The sequence below is a fragment of the Contarinia nasturtii genome, unplaced genomic scaffold (genome assembly GCF_009176525.2).
Source record: "Contarinia nasturtii isolate CC-2019 unplaced genomic scaffold, AAFC_CNas_1.1 Cnas_scaffold_1037, whole genome shotgun sequence".
Classification (NCBI taxonomy): domain Eukaryota; kingdom Metazoa; phylum Arthropoda; class Insecta; order Diptera; family Cecidomyiidae; genus Contarinia; species Contarinia nasturtii.
In genome coordinates, this window is record NW_022198383.1 from 2,916,373 (window position 1) to 2,936,955 (window position 20,583).

General features: G+C 34.9%; 2 protein-coding genes across 3 annotated transcripts; both read left to right on the forward strand.

Annotated features, from left to right (window-relative positions):
* The first annotated feature begins 12,642 nt into the window (after positions 1–12,642).
* LOC116344518 (microsomal triglyceride transfer protein large subunit) lies at positions 12,643–16,762 on the forward strand. Its single transcript, XM_031773108.1, has 6 exons — positions 12,643–12,911; positions 13,864–14,846; positions 14,903–15,835; positions 15,912–16,282; positions 16,351–16,518; positions 16,592–16,762. The coding sequence occupies exons 1-6, from the start codon at positions 12,845–12,847 to the stop codon at positions 16,734–16,736; spliced, it is 2,667 nt and encodes an 888-aa protein (XP_031628968.1). The 5' UTR covers positions 12,643–12,844; the 3' UTR covers positions 16,737–16,762.
* An 881-nt stretch (positions 16,763–17,643) lies between these two features.
* Positions 17,644–20,575, forward strand: LOC116343580 (alanine aminotransferase 1-like). 2 transcript variants are annotated; one of them, XM_031771735.1, is made up of 6 exons: positions 17,644–17,992; positions 18,363–18,452; positions 19,137–19,359; positions 19,420–19,833; positions 19,901–20,290; positions 20,355–20,575. In XM_031771735.1, the coding sequence occupies exons 1-6, from the start codon at positions 17,870–17,872 to the stop codon at positions 20,501–20,503; spliced, it is 1,389 nt and encodes a 462-aa protein (XP_031627595.1). In that variant the 5' UTR covers positions 17,644–17,869; the 3' UTR covers positions 20,504–20,575. The 2 variants fall into 2 exon arrangements, with proteins under 2 accessions (XP_031627595.1, XP_031627594.1); XM_031771734.1 differs by having other exon boundaries at positions 17,645–17,992; positions 19,137–19,833.
* The last annotated feature ends 8 nt before the right edge of the window (positions 20,576–20,583 follow it).

Consider the following 20,583-nt stretch of genomic DNA (forward strand, 5'->3'; position numbering starts at 1 on the left):
CGGTGAGCTGTGCGTTAGTGCCACTACTGCCACTATTGCTGCTGTTGTGGCTGTTGTTACGCCGCTGTTGCTTCGATGACGAAAACAATTATGCTATCGGTCAATAGCTTGTGCCTTAACACACACTACGATATAATATGTGAAAAGTGTCAAGTTTATAAATATACGCTCACGCTGTCGCCTATACGATTTGAAATTAAACGCAATGCCCAGCATCACTGAAGCGATTTTCTTTCACTGCAAACGGCCATATTTTCGAATTCAAAGTTTAATATTGAATCTCATTTTTTCTCAATTCAATTTTATTTCACTTCATTTCCCGTCATCTTCGTTCACTTTTCATCGCAAATTGACATTTGAGACAAGAGCGGCAAACGTCATCACTCAAATTGGATAATCAGAGTTCCATTGCTAAACCATAAATTGTGTGCATCATTAAAGTAATTTTAGCGAGAAAGAAAAAAATGGCATCCAAATGCAGAACATGGTAAATAAAATTGTCCGTCTCACAAACTCTGGTCAGTCCGACAAATATTTGGGGTCGGGGTTTTTGACTTTACATTTTGATATCATTTTGAAAGAAAAAAAAACGCGAAGACAACGCAACAATTTTGTGTGCACTTGATATTAACATTTGCGTCGCGCAATTCCTTTTTGCACTGTGTCTCACTTGTTGCGTATCGAATGAGCGAGCGAGTGAGCAAAACGAACGAGCGGGGCTAGTAAATATGTGCATTGTAAACATCCGATAATAATGGTTGGTTCAACCCCGGTGGTGTGAGCGATTCGGTTTATTCTGGAAATTACTCGTCCATTTTACTAAAATGTTTGTCTCATTTCAACGATTGAACTCAATAATCGTAATGTGTGGTGTTTGTGTGGCTTTTGGATTCACTTGAGATTAATGCGAATTAAATGGCTTGTGTGTGCAAAGTCTGACTTCGATTCAAATCAATGCATATCCATACCAAAATAAGAGCACTAATGTGATTTCGTTTGCCGCCGACTTAAAATCATTCGGAAGACAAGACACTTAAAGGCTGGCTTGATTTTTCGTATAAAAACTAAAGTCGCAATTCCATAAAACGGAAGCACTTAATTATGGGCTCGTCTACGCATCCACATGAATTCACCGAATTATATCATGGTATCGTCGCTAACAACGACACATTTTTTAAGTGTCTAAATTACTTAACGGCCCCAAAACCGGCACTTTATTTATTTGTGGCATTCGCAGATTAGAATTTTCTATTGCTGCATACAACAGAATGGTTGGATGGTTATCACTAGCTGGATTCTCTCTATGTACAACAACAACAAAACAAAAATTACCCATTCATTTATGGCAATTGTGGCGATGTTGTTTGCATTTGATTGAACATTTCAAAGATGAATGGTAGCACTTAATCCACCTACGGTGTTAGTTTTGTTTGCGCATCTCATCTGGATATGAGATTTGCTATGCATTGGATGATAAAGTATGATTTCGTTTTGGCGGAGCTTTCTTCTTCTTCGAAAGTATTGAGAGAGAGAGAGAGAGAGAGAAACCGAAGTTTCATTTGAAAACAGACGAGACTGAACGTTTTACAAACACTATTGTTAGCATTTAACCCATCTGTCACCTTAAGAACATAAATTGTCATACAGGCCATACAATTTCAATCGAACATAATAATTCAATTTAAATAAATCCAAGACCAAACATGGTTAATTGGCTTTTGAGTCGCACGAACGCGCTCACACATATACACAAAGTAATTTTACAAATAAAATCAAATTAAATGTATTGCCATTGATAGAGATGGATGTGTTGAGTGTGTGTGTACACATGTATTGAATGACGGTGCTTTATATAGATTAATAAACATGGAACCACCGTCCGTTTCTCACGTACACTATGAAATTGCATCAATCGAACCAGCGATCTAGCAACGAGCACGTCGTCGATAAAAGACGAATGAAAAGCAATATAATATTAACATAATGACAATAACATTCTTGCTGTGCGAAAACAAAATAGTGTATTGGCAATGACGTTGAAATCGATTGAGCGCGAGCGTGTTTGACAATTGTTTGCTGCACTAGCCAAAGCGAGATCGAACCCGAAATCAAACAGCCTGATCAGTTTTTTTTTTAATCAAACAACGAAAGAACCGATTCGAAAACTACACATAAACAATATGTCTCTCTTTCTCTCGCTCTCTATCATTTGATTATTTTTTTTTAAATTCTGAACATATTGTTACGTTCGCAACGTTTATAAATAATTTTGTTTCTCTCTCGTTTTGTTTGTGACTCTTTTTTTTCGTTTGCTGTTTTCATTGAGCAGCTAGGCATGCCTCGCATACAACGGCAAACAGACACACACACAATCACATATTATAGATGATGATCGTATGGTCAATGTTTATAAAGAAACGGCACCTACTAATATCAGTACGTGCACGTTCGGCAAATAGCGAAAAAAAAATTAATATAAATACATTTAATTTACGAAGAAGCAAATAAACAAAGTTAATCGAACGGCGAACGTGAGCGTACTCTCGAAGCAAACACATACACACAAATGAAACGCATTGCGGTTTCAGAAAATGATATAAATATTATTCGCAAAACTTTTTATTATTGACCTGATATCTGACCAAACCGCGTAAGATAACCGATGTGCAGAGTGAAGGAGCATACGTGCTCATATGTGCGACGATGACGATGGTGAATAATAAATGAAATAATAATCCACACATACAAAAACACACACACACACCCAAATAGATGACACTAATCAAATCAGCACCGATTATCCAAATACAACAGAATTAAAACGACGGCATACACATTATTTCTCATTTGGCAACCACAAAAAATCAAATTCACATTTATCCTAATCAGCATTTGTGTGACATAGAGAAAAATATTCACAATCATAATCATATGTTCATTCGTTTCATTAAACTTAAATTGTTTGACTTGTTCATTCATAGAGGTTCATCCATGGTTATCATGGTTTAAAGCTTTTGGCCTACGGTTGGTTTGTTCGGTTTCAGGATTTTACAATTATTATATAAACGCTGCGATTTTCTATTATTTTTTTTTTTTCATTTGCATAAATGTGCAGCTATATAGCGTTCATTTCAATTAGCTAATGCAAGGCTCGAGACAATAAGTGATTTATCAATTTACTTTCAATTTCCTGATGTGACTGAGATTCAGTGGAATGCATTATGACGCACATTCAACTTCATCCTGGTTGCTTGCAACAAGAGACGCCCACATCTATATATAGGGAAATTACAAGTACAATTTAATGCTGTCACACTTAATCGCGTCCAATATTTACGGACGATTTATTTGTCATTAAAAAACTTCAATACTGTCGACCACACTACAATTGTTGTATGCTTGAACTTCGTTGTTCATTCAATATACAACTGAACTGCAGATAGAGAACGATATTAAAAAAATTTAAATAATTAGACGATTGCGAGCACCTGCATAAGTGTCGTTTCAAGTTTCTTTTTTAGCAAACAAAATACTCGAAACGGCACATCGATTTTAATGAGACACAATCGATTGATTGATATTATTATAACGATTTATGTTTAGATCATTTTTCTCACGTATTATTTCCATTCGTTGTGTTCAACGTCACGCTGCGATTGTATGTGAGCGAATGAACAATAGATGATATAGAATTTTAAACCGTAAAATAAAAGTGAAATAGTTTTGAATGATTTGGACTGATTGTAAAAGCATCACATGACCTTCACATCACAATTGCATTATTATGAACGAAGAAAACACCGACTCAAAGAAACACAGAAGAAAAAAAACGACTGAAACCAATATTGAGAGAGCCAGAAAACACACTCGTGTCACGAACATACATCGAGCGAAAAAGAAAAGAAAAAAAACCCAATGAAAACAACAAAATATTACAGAATGTTCGTATCACTCGATGTGTGCATAATTTCAGCAGATAATTTGCCATTAGCCATACCAAAAAAATGAATGCCGAATAATGTATTTTTTCGTGTTGTGCCTTTTTTCACGTTCAGTTTATTTTAAAATTGGAATTATCTTGCCAATAAAATATACACATAACAAACGATGAAAGAGCCATTTCAACTAGCCATCGGTTTTTCCTTAGCCGCTTCAAACGACCAAAGGAATGAGGCAAATCAAATTTATTATTTTTCTTTTCGCAATTTTTCGTTTTAAATTTAAATAAACACACAACTACGGTCAACAGGAAATATCGAACAAAGTGAAGGAGAAACACCGAGAGAGAGCGAGCGAATGAATCAACGACGAGGAAAATCGTTGATGAGCAATAAGCTTACACGGAATATTACTGGGGCAGCCACAGCAGTCGTACACTGTGTTTTTGTGTAAAAATGAAACGAAAGGGAAGACATGAAGCCAACAAGTGTATCAGAAAATTTATATTTAGAAAAAACGAAATATTTTCGCTTCACATGAAGTGAATACACTTTTTCGGTTCAGTTTTTTTTTCTCCTCGGTGTTATGAATACAACAGAATAAACCAGTAGCAAGCACAATTTTCCGAGTCATGTGCCGTGCACAATCAACAAATCGTTGCCGCTTTATTCTTTACATTATTTTACACACATTGCGGCCTCTGTATTTATGCCTCAAAATGTTCCGAAAGTAGCCGCATTTACGTCAAGGATGCAAACGCTATATAAGATTTATTAGCGAAATTCTTTCAAAGGCTTTTTTGGCAGCGGCCTCACCAACATCACACTGAATTCATAATAATAAAAAATATATATATTGAGAGCAAAATATCTCGTTTGAGTTGATGAACCGTGGGGCACAAAAAGGATCAAACGAATGTCATTAAAGCATTAACATCCAAAATTGCAGTGATTGGATAATAACCTTAATATTGAGCTATTATTAAAATGTGTGTGTTTTTTTTCACGCCTTTCTCGTTCCACAAATCATTTTGACCGTCTTCATCAATCTTCGCAACATTCTGGTTTATTTCATTCACGTTTGAAAATGAACGCTTGTGATGAAAACCAACTGGGCACCTTTAACAAACCGATTCTGGTTTCACGCATCGAATTCAAGACTTCAAATAAACTATGATTTGTATGTGTGTGTCAATAAAATGATGACGCGAAAACGATGAATTGTGTTCCTTATCACAACCACAGCTTTGAACGGACGTTTTTCTTTCATTTGTGTCTGTCTAGCAGACTCTTGAACGAGTAGATTGATAAAAATAGACATTTTCTTGCATTCGTCGTTTTTTTAATAACATTTTTACTGTACTGTTTATTAAATAAGCAATATTTCACATGTGATGTCGGTTAATTGTTTTGATTCCTTTTCGTTTCAAGTACATATAGAAGCGAAATATATTGATAACTACTCGAACAGAGTGTGTGTTTTTTTTTCTTCAACATTTTTATTGGTGTAGTACAGTTTGAGCAATCATAAACCACTGTCAGTGGAGCTGCTTGATTATTGTATTCAATGTGATTAAAATGTTATATTCTTAGATTGAAAATAAAATTGAGGAAATATGGCGCACGGTATATACACATACTCACAGAAAAATTTGCTATCAATGTAAGCAAAGCAGAAAACAATATCATTTATGCAACGACCGAAATGAAAAAAGGTCGATAGAATTTTATGAAAATAAATATTTGTAAACGAAATGAGCTCATAGCAGATAATTTTCTTGTGCGCGTAATAAAGTTAAAAGGAATCTCATCATCATTTAAATAATAATAACAACAGCGAAAAAAATATATATAATTTCAGTTCGCTGGCGCCGAGTTTTCAAGAGTTTCGACCGTCTATTGCGATTCGATCGCAATTTGAGCGAAACAACAAGTTAAATTCAATATGATTGTAGTTCATGTTGCTTTTCCACTCACAACCACATCACATTTTAACTCTTTCATAATTTTATTGTTAATTAATTAATTTGCCAGCACTCGATAGTTGATACGGTAAAAACGCCAATCTAAATACGTATACACATAACACAGTGAACATAGTTTCGATCAAAATAATAATGCATTTTAAGACATTCTTTCGTTTCCACCAGCGGCACAACAATCATTCAATGTGTGTTCAGTGCGCTTGAACCATAATTCATCGTTCGTAAATTGATTGAAATTGCGTGTAGTGTGCGCTTCAGACGATGTAATTTGAAATAAAACGATGAAAAATTGCGAGTCAGGTGCAAGAATGCACACATCGGCATAATAATGTACACATTTTCATGTATACAACTACAATTTCATGTCAATAACGATCTAGTGCGCGTTCGCGTCTCGTAAACACAACGACGATAACAGCAGATATTATGTGCGTTTGCTGGTGTTTTTTTCCCTTTATTTATGGATGAGCTTATCAAATAATTCCACTTCCATATTAACAGTGTTTTGTATTAAGTAATTTTTCGTGTTAAAATCAAAAAAACAAACAGTAATTTGGCAATGAGCTTCGATCAAACTATATCTATTTGGCGAACATCAAGACAGCATGACGTCTAATATTCAAATGTGCATTAGCGCTCACGTACGTACACACAATAATTTCAGATGCTAATCAAATTGAGACATTGCGTATACTGTACACATACTTGAATGTGCGAATCGGTTCTTTAACCGAATCGCAATTTTCATGCGACTTGTTCGAGAAAAACAACAAAGTAGCAAAAGCGACAAATCATATGAAAAACAAGGCAAAACTGACAGCAAAACGCATAATCATATATTAGCGTGTAGGCGCGCACTGTTATGTGTAACAATACAGATATAAATGGGATAGCGTACGACTGTTTGCCCAAAACGACACACAGCAGAGACGCACAAAATAAAAGCGGAAAATTCTTTAACAAAAAAAAAACGTCGTCGTCGTCACTGTCGGAAAAATGAAAACATTTATTGAAGCAACGAGAGTTAGCGGATATGGTGCGCGCGGGGCGACAAAGAAAATCGATATGCGTATACGATAAAATAAGCAAAGAATTTTCAATATACGATGTGCAAGACTTTTATGGATTTGCACTCATTGGAATTTCCACTGAATCTCTGTATGTTATTCTTGAAGAAAAAAAAAATAAATATTCCACAAACGAAAAAAAAGAATGGAATCTTTTTTTCATCTCGTTGGCTTTTGTTTTTGGCTCGAAACACTCTCGGCACGTCGACACAGGGGAGTCAAATAATTTACAAGTTTTTATTTACACAAAAAAAATATATATACACAGAATACGGATTTGTTGTTGTTCCATCATCATATTCAAAAATCCAATAAATTTATTTGATATACGGAGAATGGCATTAAGCGGCTTTTGAAGAAGGCACTTGAAAAAAAATATATTCGAAACACACATTGAATGCACAAACAGTGGGCCGTTTTTTTGTGTTTGGCTTGTACAGTTTGGAAAATGAGATCATAGGCACAGCACGTACGAACGTTCAGGCTAGTTGGAGAAGTGGTGGTGTGAAAATTAATGCCGATGACATGACATACACCCTAATTAACAGCATCAATCAATATTAATTGAAACGATTCGAACTGTTCGATCTATTTTTGAGTGGTTGTTTGGCCGTTGCTGGATTGGGTGTGAGCGTGTATAGCTTTTTTGTCGTTTGTCCGTTCATTTCCGTTTTTATAGCCAAATGCCAATTAAGCCTTGCTAATGGTTACCATAAATTATTTATGTAAATTAAATTTACATGTATTCGATGCACGCTGTGAGAACCTTTTATGTCGCGTGTCTCTTGGTCTCAGTTCAGCGAACTGCAGAAAATTTTTACAAGTATTTTTTTTTCCTGCATTTTTATTTTTTGTTTTCGTTCACATTGCCACATCTTAATTGACAAGCCATTTGCGGTTTCTGTCGTAATTCCAATTGACGACGATTCAAGAACAGTGGTTCATTTTTCGCTTTCATTCCGACCGATTCGACAAAGATGGTGTGGCTCAATTCATGAGATAATATCCTAGGTTTTTTGTATCGGAGCCAAAGGTCTCTGGTACCATTACATAAAATGACGTAAATTCTGAATTATACGTAAAGTGCTTGAACTGTCTTCATTTTTGGCCTTAAATAGAGCCTACACATTCACAAAAGGCATAAATACACATTCACAATCACAACCGAAACCATCTGATTATCCGCGATAAATGGCGAGAAAACGGAAAAACCAACAACTACCATGAAAATGTTAACAAAAGCAATAAAAAAAAATAAATAAATGCGTTAAAATTGGGCAAAAATCACGATGTGCACACACAACGAAATTCTTTCGTAGCAACGGGACCGAAAGTAGCGCACAATGAAAAAAATGTTATAAACAGCAAATTGTAAACAGCGTTGAGTGTAAATTGCTGTCATATCTTTGCTTATTCAGTACTATTAAATTCATGTTCTTATTTTTGTCAACCATAAATGTTCGCGCTATTTCATCTTTTTTTTTTCACCACATAAATTAAATGCACCTCTCGCGTTTTTTTTTCTTTTTCTCTTTTTTGTTCAAATCATACTTAATGCTGTAGTCATTAAAAAAAAATTGTTCGTCATATTTTTTTCCGCCAAATCATTGGGCTTTTTCTACTTACTCATCGTCAATGTATGTACGGGATTCTCTTGAATTCAAGTTGAACAACATCAAAAAAATTTGTATTCATATATTTAAATGTGAATAGACACCACGAGTATAACACTTTTTTTTCTCTTTCTCTTTTTGGTTGTTCCTGAATGAACGATTGAATGAATGAACGTTTGTAAGTTTGCGAACGTGAAAACAAAAGTCACGCGAAATCTGAAAAGAATTTCTTTGGTCGGAGAAGTATAAAGGTTCACTACCACTTCCAATGTGTGCGCGGAAACTTATGAGAGCACATTCGATGTTTGATTGCGATTTTGTTCATCAAATAAATAAGAAGCAAAAAAAAGTCGTACTTGAGAAGAGCAGAGCACAGCGGAGTTTCGCTTGGCTGTGTGTACAGAATGTACACTGTAGTCGGTGCGCTGGTGAATTTTTATGTTTGCTGTACGACTGGGACAGGCTTGTTCTCTTGCAAAAAATTTCGTATTTACACACAAACTGCGAACGCGCAAAAACAACCAAACTAAATGTATATATACATAATGGTATATGTATATATGAGGCTACACACCGATGAACGGAAAGCATCGAGAAGGATAGACAAAGAAGAAGAAGAAGTAGAAGAAAAATGTATGTGGAATCGAAGCCCCCAATGTAATACACACAGTACAAGACGTGTACAGTGTACACACATCGCTTTGAATTGCGTTTAGCCCATCCACAATATAGTTATTATTGCGTGTGCGCGTATCGCACACTCTCACTGCTCGTCTTGGCTGCCTCTTTATTTCCATATATTATTTATACTAACTATTTTCATATTACATATATTGTCGATGTGGTGTTGTTGTTGTTGTTGTGTGCCTATGTACGTGTGAAAATGACAAGAACTTAAATAAAAAAACGGTATGGCCCACAATCAGCTACAAATGTACAAGAAGAAAATAGTACAAGCAAATCAAAGAATAAAGATGCGAGAAGAGAGCGAAAAAAAATGGTTCCGATGCGCGAATCAAACGACTTTATAATAAAGAGAGCACGAAAATTAATAAACACTGATATATTTTCATATTTTTTTGTGATGTTGATGTGATTTTTTTTTTCTTCTCTTCTGCTTCGAAAGATGGAGCAAGCAATATGATGTGCGGTTAAATGTATGAAATAACATAAAGTGATCCGCAGATCGTTTGGCTTATCTCATATGTAGTGTATCTCTCTCTCTCTCTCTCTCTTGCCATACATACACCCATTGCGAATAATTCGCGCTCGATTGTGCGATCGTTCTTTTCTGCTACACACTATGTGTACATCGGAATCGGTAATAAACAATTTTCACACATGCAATTCTTCTCTACACACCGTTTATGTAAACTCTGAACAACAAGACAAGAGAAGACGGAAAAAAGAAACAGAGTCAAATGAAAGAGGCAAGATACACCGCGTGAAGAGTTAGAACGAGAGCGAAACACAATGTTCACAAACGGTTTTCGCTTTGTTCGGTCTTCGGTTGATTGCGGGTACGCGGTGGGTCGTGGGTCTCTATCTCATTCATATTTTTTTATCAATATTGTGTCGATTTTTCGCACTCGCATCGCGACGGTGTGTACTCAATTTCCACTCGCTGCAAGATCAGCGGCCAAGTTTCATTTGGCGAAATGTATTGAGATTCATGCACAGCAGCGATCTGAATCTCTATCGCGCGTTCATATCAAAAGCCATTTTTGAATATATCATATGTCATGAGCTGATTCTTTGTTGATGTTTTTTTTTTGTGTTTCGTTCATCTTCTTTGAATCGAAAAAAATTTACATACAGACCACATGAAAACAAGAAATCTCAACACAACAACAACCGAACGACAATAGCACAAAAAAAAGAATAATAATAATATAATAACAACAAATCTACTTTTCTTCTTGATATTTCTCATCTCTTCGCGTTTTTCGTTTTGATTTTCTTGTGTGCCGTTTCGTGCATTGTCTCTTTCGTTGTCTGTTTATTGTTGACGACTTTCATTTATGACTGATTTCGTTGTTTTGTGGTAATTATTTTTAAACATTTGGCTTGTTCTTCACTCGTAGATGAGCAGAAAAATGCAGGATCTTGTCAAAATAGAAAAACACATTCGCTTTCTCTCTCACACTCTCTCGCTCACACTCTGCTCGAAATTCATGCAATCATTTTCGCATTCGGATTTCATATGCGCTTCGGATTTGTTTATTTCATCGAGTATGCTTTTGTGATAATGACACATCGAGGTAACCATAACAAAAAAAAAACAATTCACTTGACTCAAGCAGCAAAAAAACAGATTAGACGGCAAAATAAAAACCGATACATCTATCATTTTTGGTAAATTAGAACATCTGATTCATGTGATTTTGTCACGTTTATTATTTTTTTCGAGGAAAATATTTACGTTTTTTTTTCTGATATTTCATCATGACAATTAACTCTGTGGAAAAAAAAAATTTGCAATTTCACCAACGAAGTTGAACGAACAGTGTTTTTTTTTTCGTAATAATGCACATAGTTTCCATTTATTTTACACATTTGATTGATTTTCAACCACAAAAAAAAGATTATATGATAGTCATAAAATTGATTTACCCAATTATCAAAATTTATCGTAAACACACATTCATTTGATATTACTTTAATTCTCCACACACTTAAACGGGCAATCAAAAGCAGGAGAACGAACGAAATTGAATTAGAAAAAAACTTTCATGACATTTCGTCTCGAGCCGCGTAAATCAACTGATTCCTTCTGCCTTTTGTAAATCTGTATTAATTTTTTCTTTTCTTATTTATATTGCGTATCACGGTTTACAAGTTTTAACATTTCGAAAATGATGTTCTAAGAACAACACGAACATATAAAAAAACATTCACCAAATTGACAAAAAAAAATCGCAACTTTTTTTCTTCTTCTCTTTTTCATATGATTATTATTTTCTTTTTTCTCTCTCTCTTGATCTGTTTACGATTTTTGACGAAGAAGTTTCGCTGTTTACTACTTTATACATTTCACTTCAGCTCTATACTGAATTATTTGACTCTTGAAGCACACTAAACGTGTATAGTTTCATGGTTCGATGGTATTGATTTGAACGATGTCCAATGTATTGGTGTGTTGACATACACATGCACAAAAAAAACACAAATACATCGAAGTAATATCAGGCGATTTTCGGTGTGATACAGACAGTTCGTATGTTTCGTTATTTAACAGTGTAAATATGAAATGAGTACGTGAACGTCAAACTGTAGTACTAGATGCTTGTGTGCATGTATGAATTTTGTTCTACGACAATAAAATGTCAAGTGAGTGTTGATTATGTGTGCGTTTTGTTACGTACAAAGTCGAATTCATAGTCACACTTTTCTGTGATATTATTCATATATATTATGAGCAAAAGCAACGTGACAATGTTTTTCCCGTCCGATTCGATATTCAAGTAGGCTCGGTTTCAGTCACGCATTTTCATTGGTCGATTTTCATCGACCGTTTCAATCATTTCGATAAACAAAACTAGGCAAAACCAAGACTTTTTTTTCATAAATTCCGATACACCTTACAGTCCATTGATTGATATGTATGACATGATGAAATTGGTGCCATGCAGAACAAGAAAGAAAAAGTCCAAGTAACTCAATTTAAATCATTCACGAAGATTTTGGAACATACTCTCATGCTACGAACAAAGTAATATATAGAATAAAACCGATGGTGTTCTAAATAGTTTCACAGGCAAATTAACTCACGCCGTCTCTTTCGAACCGATTCAATGCGCAGTGCGTGCAATGATCGCACCGTAAATGGAATGCGTTTGTCTCTTTTACATATGTACAATTGAATGCAAAGCCGGCACGGATCCGTCAAAAGTCGTATTAAACGTGCAAACGAGACGAAACCATGTAACGAAGAGATTGAAATACAAATGTGACGTGTTTGTTGTTGTTAGTTTGTATTTGTTGTTATTAACTTCGTCCGCTTCGTTTTAAACCGATAAAGAATAGAATGATGTATAAAACGCAATTTGAGCTCCGTTGGCTCAAGTGATTTTATAAAGAATTCTCATAGGGCAGTCTGCTATTTCATTCATTCGTGTACTGTCTTCTCATCGCACTGTGATTTTTTTCGATTTTCAAACAAATCTTGTACAAATACCATTGATAATATGATAAAATACTCGCTAAAATCAACAAATATTCAAATCATTTAATTTAACAATATGGATTTTAACTTCAAAATGTTACACACATTTAGTGGTTTAATCTTTTTGGTAGTTTTAGTTCTGGGTGAGTTTATTTAGGCACATTCAACCGCATTCAACTATGAATTGGACATGAGAAAAATGAATAATTTATTCATAAAATACATTTTGCATGAATCTATCGAATTTTGACAAAACGGGCGATCAATGAGTTCAGTGAACGTGAAATCAAGTGCAAACTTCGAAGTCGTAAATACGAATATACAAAAGACACATCATCAAAAGAACGAAGTTTGATGTGACTGTGACTATAATACGAGTAAAATTATGTGCCCACTTATACTTACGTTCAACATTGAGATTTTTCTGTGATAACCCCAATCAAAAGTCAAATAAGATTATATTAACATGAGTTTCCATATTTGTTCACTTTTGAAAAAGTTTCAATTTTTTTCGCTGAGACCACTTAATAAATTGCCAACAATGCTTATTTTAGTATTTTCTTCTCAAAAATTATAGTTAACACAAAATACCGAACGAAACAAGAGAACTTTTTTCTTTCAGAAAATCTTTAGTTCCAACGTTTTTTTAATGTTAATTGTGATAGTTTTGATGAGTTTCACATTCTGATATAAAAATGTTGTAACTAATTTTCTTCACATCGACCACTTCTGTCACCGATTCAATAAATCAACTACGGAAAAAAATGCAGTAAAATCACATCTAACAACAATCGATGTTGACACAATGTCCTCTACGACTGATTACACTCAGCAAACTGAACAAAGATTTCAAAATTCACTTTCTTCACACATGAATGGCAAATGTTTTGCATTGAACAGAGATCTTAAGTAAATACAAGTGATAATGTTGAAAAAAAAATTCTGTTTCTTATTCTTCAATTTTATAATATTTCGATCAAATTTGTACAACAACAAAAAGTCAAGCGTATCAGAAATGTGATATTTAAATAAACAATCTCGAGAGTGTTGTGATAAAAATGAATTTGGCTAATTTTAATTTTTTATTTTCTCTAGCTGAAGTTGAAACAGCTGTATTTCCGGAAGGCGACCAATACTCATATCAGTTCTCCAACGATGTATTCATAAAAGATTTTAAGAATGGCCGACCGGTTGCTTATCGCTTGGTTGGAACTGTAAATGTGGCCAATATTTTGACTGCCGACGACGATGTAAAATTGCTAAAATTTACATTGGAATCGCCTGAATTGCACGTTCGACCTCATGGATCCGATTCTCAAACGGAGTTCAAGTATCACAAATCACCTCTCGATGGCTATAAAAACAATGATTTTTATGCCGTTTGGAGTGCGGGAAATGTCAGCACTATCTATTACAATTCAAAAGAGAATTTAGCGCTGGTAAATTTAAAGAAATCGATTGTAAGTCTTTTCCATTATAAGACGTCAGAAGGTTCATACACAGAGAATCGTGGCTCTGGACAGTGTGAAGTCACTTACAGAGATACATCTCCAACTGCAATACGTCGCATGAAACAAAATTGTGTGAGTGAAACAAAAGCACAGCACATCATTCGCCCCGAGGAGCCATTGAAAGCAAGTGTTCAAAACCATCGCAGCACCGACTATCAATTCTTCCCCGACGGTTCGATTGAGAAAATTGAGAGCAGAGACTATTTCCAAATTGCATTGGAGGCAAATCGTGAAATCGGTGGCAGCGTTGATTCAAGGGTTGTACTACGCACCGATGGTCATTTAACCAAAACTAGCAAAGCCGATACCAAAACGCCCAAAGAATTTTTGTCACAATTGAACAATTACAAGGGTGAGACGCTCGAAACGAGTCGACAACATCTTGAAGTGCCACTCAATTCAAATATTAAAAAAGCGATCAAAGAGCATGTAGACGATTTGGCTACCTCAAATATTGGAACCGTTCAGTCGGCAAAAGCATTCCTCAACATTTTGCCAATTGCGCGCGTTGCAAAGAAAGAAGAAATCGTTGAATTGCTTCAGTCGAAGAAACTGAATAAAATCAAGGTATTTTGCGATATTCCAAACTTTGAAGACTATTTCTAATTACCGTCCATTTTCAGCCGCAAATTTTGGATATCTTAGGCGCATCTGGCACTGTTGCAGCTCATGATTCCGTTAAGGAGGTAGTTGACTTTCAGGATGAGATGGAATTTGACAATGTTGAACGATATCTACAAGCATTGGCCATTGGTTCTCGACCCAATTCAGAGATAATTCTGGATTTGTTAAAATTAGTCAACGATAAATCAATTGGCGAGAAAGTTAAAATCACAGCTATTCATACTCTCGGTTCGATGGCCAGACGATATGCGGCACAATCAAATGAAAGCTATTCCAGTGATGTTGTGGCTAAAGTTCAGAATTATTTTAATGAGTCGATAGTAACCTGCACTGATATACCATGCTATGTCCAGTACTTGAACGGTATCAACAATTTGCAGTCCATTGGATTCATTGATCAACTGTTCGAGTATGTAAACGATACAGATCGATCAATTTCAGTGGCAGCAATGAAAGCTTTACGTAGTTTTCCGGCTTCAGTTTGGAATGAAAATCACATTCGACAATTCGAGGAGATCTTCTATCAGGTTGAAAAACGTTTTGATTCCAGTGTCCGAACATTGGCTTTGGATATTGTGTTGAATTCGAAATTTTCTGAACCACAACTGAAAAAATTGTTGGCACATTTAAAAGCCAAAGATCGTGCATTCGAAGTGAAAAAATACCTTTTGGAAATGGTTCAAATGTTCAGTTCGGAAAATCAAGAATTGAATGAACAAGTGCAGCGAATTATTAAGAGCGACAGTGAATTGAACAATTATCATATCATCGCACAAAAAGGTATGACAACGGCATTGTCCAGAAAGTATTCGGTGCGATCACCATTCAATGGCACTTTGACCAGTATTCAGGAGATCTTTGGCGGAATTTTAAAACGAGGCACCGTTGACTTGACTATTGATTCACCAAAAGAAAGCTACAGCTATTTTACGGTAGGAACTTTGCAATGAAATCAACTCGGTTTCAAAAATTACTGGATTTTTTCCGAAAATTACTCTTTTTTTGCAGTTGGGATTATATTCCGGTGGATTGACATCATTTGTGAGCAGTAACACAGACACAAATGAGGACAATGAAGAAGTTCCCGAAGAGCCCGCAAATGCTGGCATGGAAATCACTGTTCAAGGTTCATATTTGCGACCGTTGCAATTTTTCAGTGGACAAGGAGAACTCATGGGACACGTATGGAGTGGCACAGCATCGGAACCAACACCTGCCTATCTCGCAAACACACTCCTTCACGATCATCATGAAACACTACAAATACAAAACGGAGCCACGGTTCACATTGATATAGAGAGTGCATTGTCAATTGACTTGAATGGAGCCATACAACTAAGTCTATGGGGACGCAATGCTCAAATTCAAGTTGACAAAAAGTATGGATTTTCAAATGGATCTCTTTTAGAAGCAAAGAGTTTATTCAAAATATTGTTTTTGTTTTCAGTGTCGGTCTTTATATTGCTGGTAAAATTCTAGTGAACGCCGGTTTTGTGACACTCGATTTGAATTTCAATTTGGAAAAAGAGCCAAAACTTAATCTGAACAGCGATGTTGACTTTTCGTCGGAGAATGTTTTGTGCATGCAACTTAGTCAACCGGATGACGTGTTCAGGTGAATACGGCTTATGAAAGCTTGTGTTTTAATAAAGTATGGGGAATTAACTATTTATGTTATTTAATTGCAGATACGAAATGGTGAAAAATCAAATCATACCCGAGATTAAACACCATGTGAAATCGATCAAAAAATTCAAATACAATATTGCTGGAATCACACATTATTTGAATAAGAAAAACAATGAGATGTGCAATAAAATATTCGCCTCTTAAATATATTGATAAAATTATGCAATTAAGATCTGTCAAAAGAGTTTTTCTATGAAATAAACCAAAAGAACTGTTATTTAAAAAGAATGCCATTCATTAATTGAATCATTAAAATAAATCATGATGTGAAAGTATTCTTAAATTGTCTTCTTTATTTCATCCTTTCAAGGATCAATTTTCAGGTCTTTACTTTTAATCGATAATTATTTTTGGTTTTGGAGAGTAGATTGAATTATATGTTGGATTTAATAGATGTTTCCAGATATTGAACAGCGTTTTTACTGCCCGTTGACCACCCTCTGTGCGATATACTTTGTGTGAACTGTCACCGACTCGCATACAACGATTCTTTACAATTTTTTTTTGTTGCTTCACGTCGATCAAAAAACCATTTAAATTAAAATATGTCCCAAATTCAGAAGTACGATAGTCCCACGGGAATGCATGGTGGAAATTATGAAAGCCTTCACCTGTCGACCAGTTGCGTATAACATAGAAAATACAGTTACTATATAACACACGTGTTTAACACATACGCAATTTTCTATTATTGTGTTGATTCAGAATATTTTGCACGAATTACATTTCACTTGTTTGAAATGTTTTAGTATTTATTTTAACGAAAAAACGTGCTTTAATCAATATCAACTCTTGTAGATTGTTCTAAAACATTGATGACTACCTCATGGTTGTATTTTCTACTTCGGGTGTAGCTTCGGGTTGAAGTCTTCGAAGAGCTTAGTTGCGTTCAAAACATTATTAAAAAACGTTACTGATAGATGGTCTGCAGTACGTAATATGTAGTTATCAGTAAGAATTCTCGCAAAGCGTGTTACTTGAAATGTTCGTTACATTATGCCGTTCCATTCATTGATAACTGTGAAACTGAAATAATTGACCAGACAACAATATTTTTCAATTGGATTATTAGTTGCGAATATGATGTTGAACAGATGTGCTCTTAAAAAAAAGTAATACATTTATTGGCTCTATTTGAAACGTGAGCATACTCACGTTATTTATAAAAATATATATATTGACAAAAACGCGTCATCATCTGTGTGTTATCAACGTCTGTATCAAATCAAAATTAAAAATCATTCAACTTCATTGAACAAATAAACATTCAACAAACAATGGCATTATCGGCTAAAACACTGACATTGGATTCAATGAATCCAAATATCATAAAAATGGAATATGTCGTGCGTGGGCCATTGGTAATTCGAGCTGGTGAAATTGAAAAAGAAATTAAACAGGTAAAACCAAATGAATTTTTTGCATATTTTCGGTCAAACAAGAAAAAGCGCAATCATCGGACTGTTTATATTTGGTGCATGTATTATTAAAAACAAATATAATTTGTTTGTTTTGAATTTTACAAATGTGATGTCTCGTCGATTGACTTTTAATTTGAACTGTGTGAAAAATGAGAGTTTCTTTTTTTTGCAAATGCGATTGATTTGTTTTTCAAATGTCCGACATACATAGTCGACAAACTATCGCATGCAACAAAAAACACGGTTCGTTTCAATGATAATTGGAGTGAATAAATTGCATACGTTGTATAATAAAAGTACATTGATATATTTTAAATGATCAATTTCTATAACTCTGTATTCATTTAAGGGTGTTAAAAAGCCATTCAACGAGGTAATTCGCGCTAATATCGGCGACTGTCATTCTATGGGACAACCGTACATCAAATTCCTGCGAGATGTAAGTATCAACATTTGGCATAGACGATTTTAGTCTATTCGACTTATTTTGATTTAACTCACATCATTTTGGTGTAAAAAAACTATATTTACTATATCGTTTAATCTTGAATCATTAAAATGCAAAATCCAACTATCGCCATTTGTTTGATTGTCAATTTCAATCATTTAACCCTTCAAATTATTTCATCATAAACTTTAAGTAAATTGTCAATCGCTTTCCCATTAAAATTATATATGATTAAGCTGATAAAATTTATTGAATAATTAATTTTAAACATCATTTACTCTCTCATAATGGAACCGAATACGCGATAGCATTATCAATTTTTATTACGAACATTTCGAGGCATGTCTCAAAAAATCCGATTGTTAGATGTTCTACTTACAATCATGAATATTAACACAATGATAGGCAATGACGATTCGTGCAAAAATTAAATCAGTGCTGTAGCTCAATCTCAGGGCTATAACAAGTAAAACAGGGAAGTTGTTATAAGGTGTTATTTAAAAAAAGGAAAATATAAGAAAATTGAAAGAATTCCCCCTTGAGTTAGCCTTTTCAAAAAACTTAAGTTTCCTTTTCCATTAATGCTCAACTGAACTTGAATAAATAGTTGATTAATTGAATTGATAAATAAATGAAACGGTGTACTTCTAAATTCCGATTTCTTTCCTTTTTAAGGTATTGGCACTTGTGATTGATCCAACAAATTTCAACGAATCGAAATATCCAGAAGATGCAAAGAAACGCGCACAAGCCATCCTCGATGGATGTGGTGGTAAATCGGTTGGTTCATACTCTGATTCAGCCGGAATCGAAATTATTCGACAGCACGTGGCCGAATACATTCAAAATCGTGATGGTGGTGTTCCAGCTCGATGTGAAGATGTATTCCTGTCTGCCGGTGCTTCGCAATCCATTAAAGCCGTAATGAATTTATTGAATAAAAAAATTAATCGAAAAGTTCCAGGAATTATGGCACCAGTTCCTCAATATCCAATGTACTCGGCCACTATTGCTGAGTTTGGAATGCATCAAATTGGCTACTATTTGAATGAAGAATCAAATTGGAGCCTTGAAATTCCAGAACTGGAGCGTGCGCTTGAAGAATCAAAAAGTGAATGCGCTCCGCGAGCCATTGTTGTCATCAATCCGGGAAATCCAACTGGTCAAGTATTAACTCGTGAAAATATTCAAAACATCATCAAATTCGCGTATAAACATAAGCTATTCATCTTTGCTGATGAAGTGTACCAGTACAATGTATATGACAGCCAATCGACTCACTATTCGTTGAAGAAAGTGCTAATGGAAATGGGCGAACCATACAACACAATGGAATTGGCCAGCTTTATGTCGTGCTCAAAGGGATACATGGGTAAATGTTCCTTCTCGGTTTTCTTGACTTGGCATTTGATGAACTAAGAAAATATTCTATTTTATAGGCGAGTGTGGAATCAGAGGTGGCTATGTCGAATTGATCAATTTAGATGATAGCGTTAAAACTATGTACCAGAAATCGATTTCAGCACAATTGTGTCCAACAACAATTGGACAAGCTGCGATCGATGTCGTTGTTAATCCACCGAAAAAGGGCGAACCATCTTACGATCAATGGTATAAGGAGAAAATGACTGTTTTGAATTCACTAAATGAACGTGCCAAATTTGTTGCCGAAAAATTCAATTCATTCGAAGGGTTTTCATGTAATACCGTTCAAGGTGCAATGTACGCGTTTCCACAATTCAAATTACCACCAAAAGCTATCGAAGCAGCTAGACAAGTTGGACAACAACCAGATGTCTTCTATTCTTTCCAATTGCTTGAAGAAACAGGTAGAATATTCAAGGCTCGATATGATTCTTTGGTTTTAACGCTGAGATAACTTTTTTTTTGTAGGAATTAGCATCATTGCTGGAAGTATATTTGGTCAAAAATCTGGCACCTATCATTTGCGAATGACAATTCTACCACAGATGGATAAACTGAAAGAAGTTTTTATTAAATTTGAAAAATTCCATAAAAATTTCATAGCAAAATATAAATAAACATATTTCTGTTTACAGTCATCAAGTTCAGTTTGCGTCGACTCACAATTCAGTACTATAAAAGATAAACATTTTTTTTT

What these genes read in the sequence shown, in the direction of transcription:
- LOC116344518 (XM_031773108.1), top strand. Translation starts at nt 12,845, where the DNA reads ATGGATTTTAACTTCAAAATGTTACACACATTTAGTGGTTTAATCTTT. An exon ending in TTTGGTAGTTTTAGTTCTGG is followed by an intron (nt 12,912 to 13,863) that starts GTGAGTTTATTT and finishes TATTTTCTCTAG; the next exon opens with CTGAAGTTGAAACAGCTGTA. An exon ending in CAAATTCAAGTTGACAAAAA is followed by an intron (nt 16,283 to 16,350) that starts GTATGGATTTTC and finishes TTTTGTTTTCAG; the next exon opens with TGTCGGTCTTTATATTGCTG.
- LOC116343580 (XM_031771734.1), top strand. Translation starts at nt 17,870, where the DNA reads ATGGCATTATCGGCTAAAACACTGACATTGGATTCAATGAATCCAAAT. An exon ending in ACATCAAATTCCTGCGAGAT is followed by an intron (nt 18,453 to 19,136) that starts GTAAGTATCAAC and finishes TTCCTTTTTAAG; the next exon opens with GTATTGGCACTTGTGATTGA. An exon ending in CCAATTGCTTGAAGAAACAG is followed by an intron (nt 20,291 to 20,354) that starts GTAGAATATTCA and finishes TTTTTTTTGTAG; the next exon opens with GAATTAGCATCATTGCTGGA.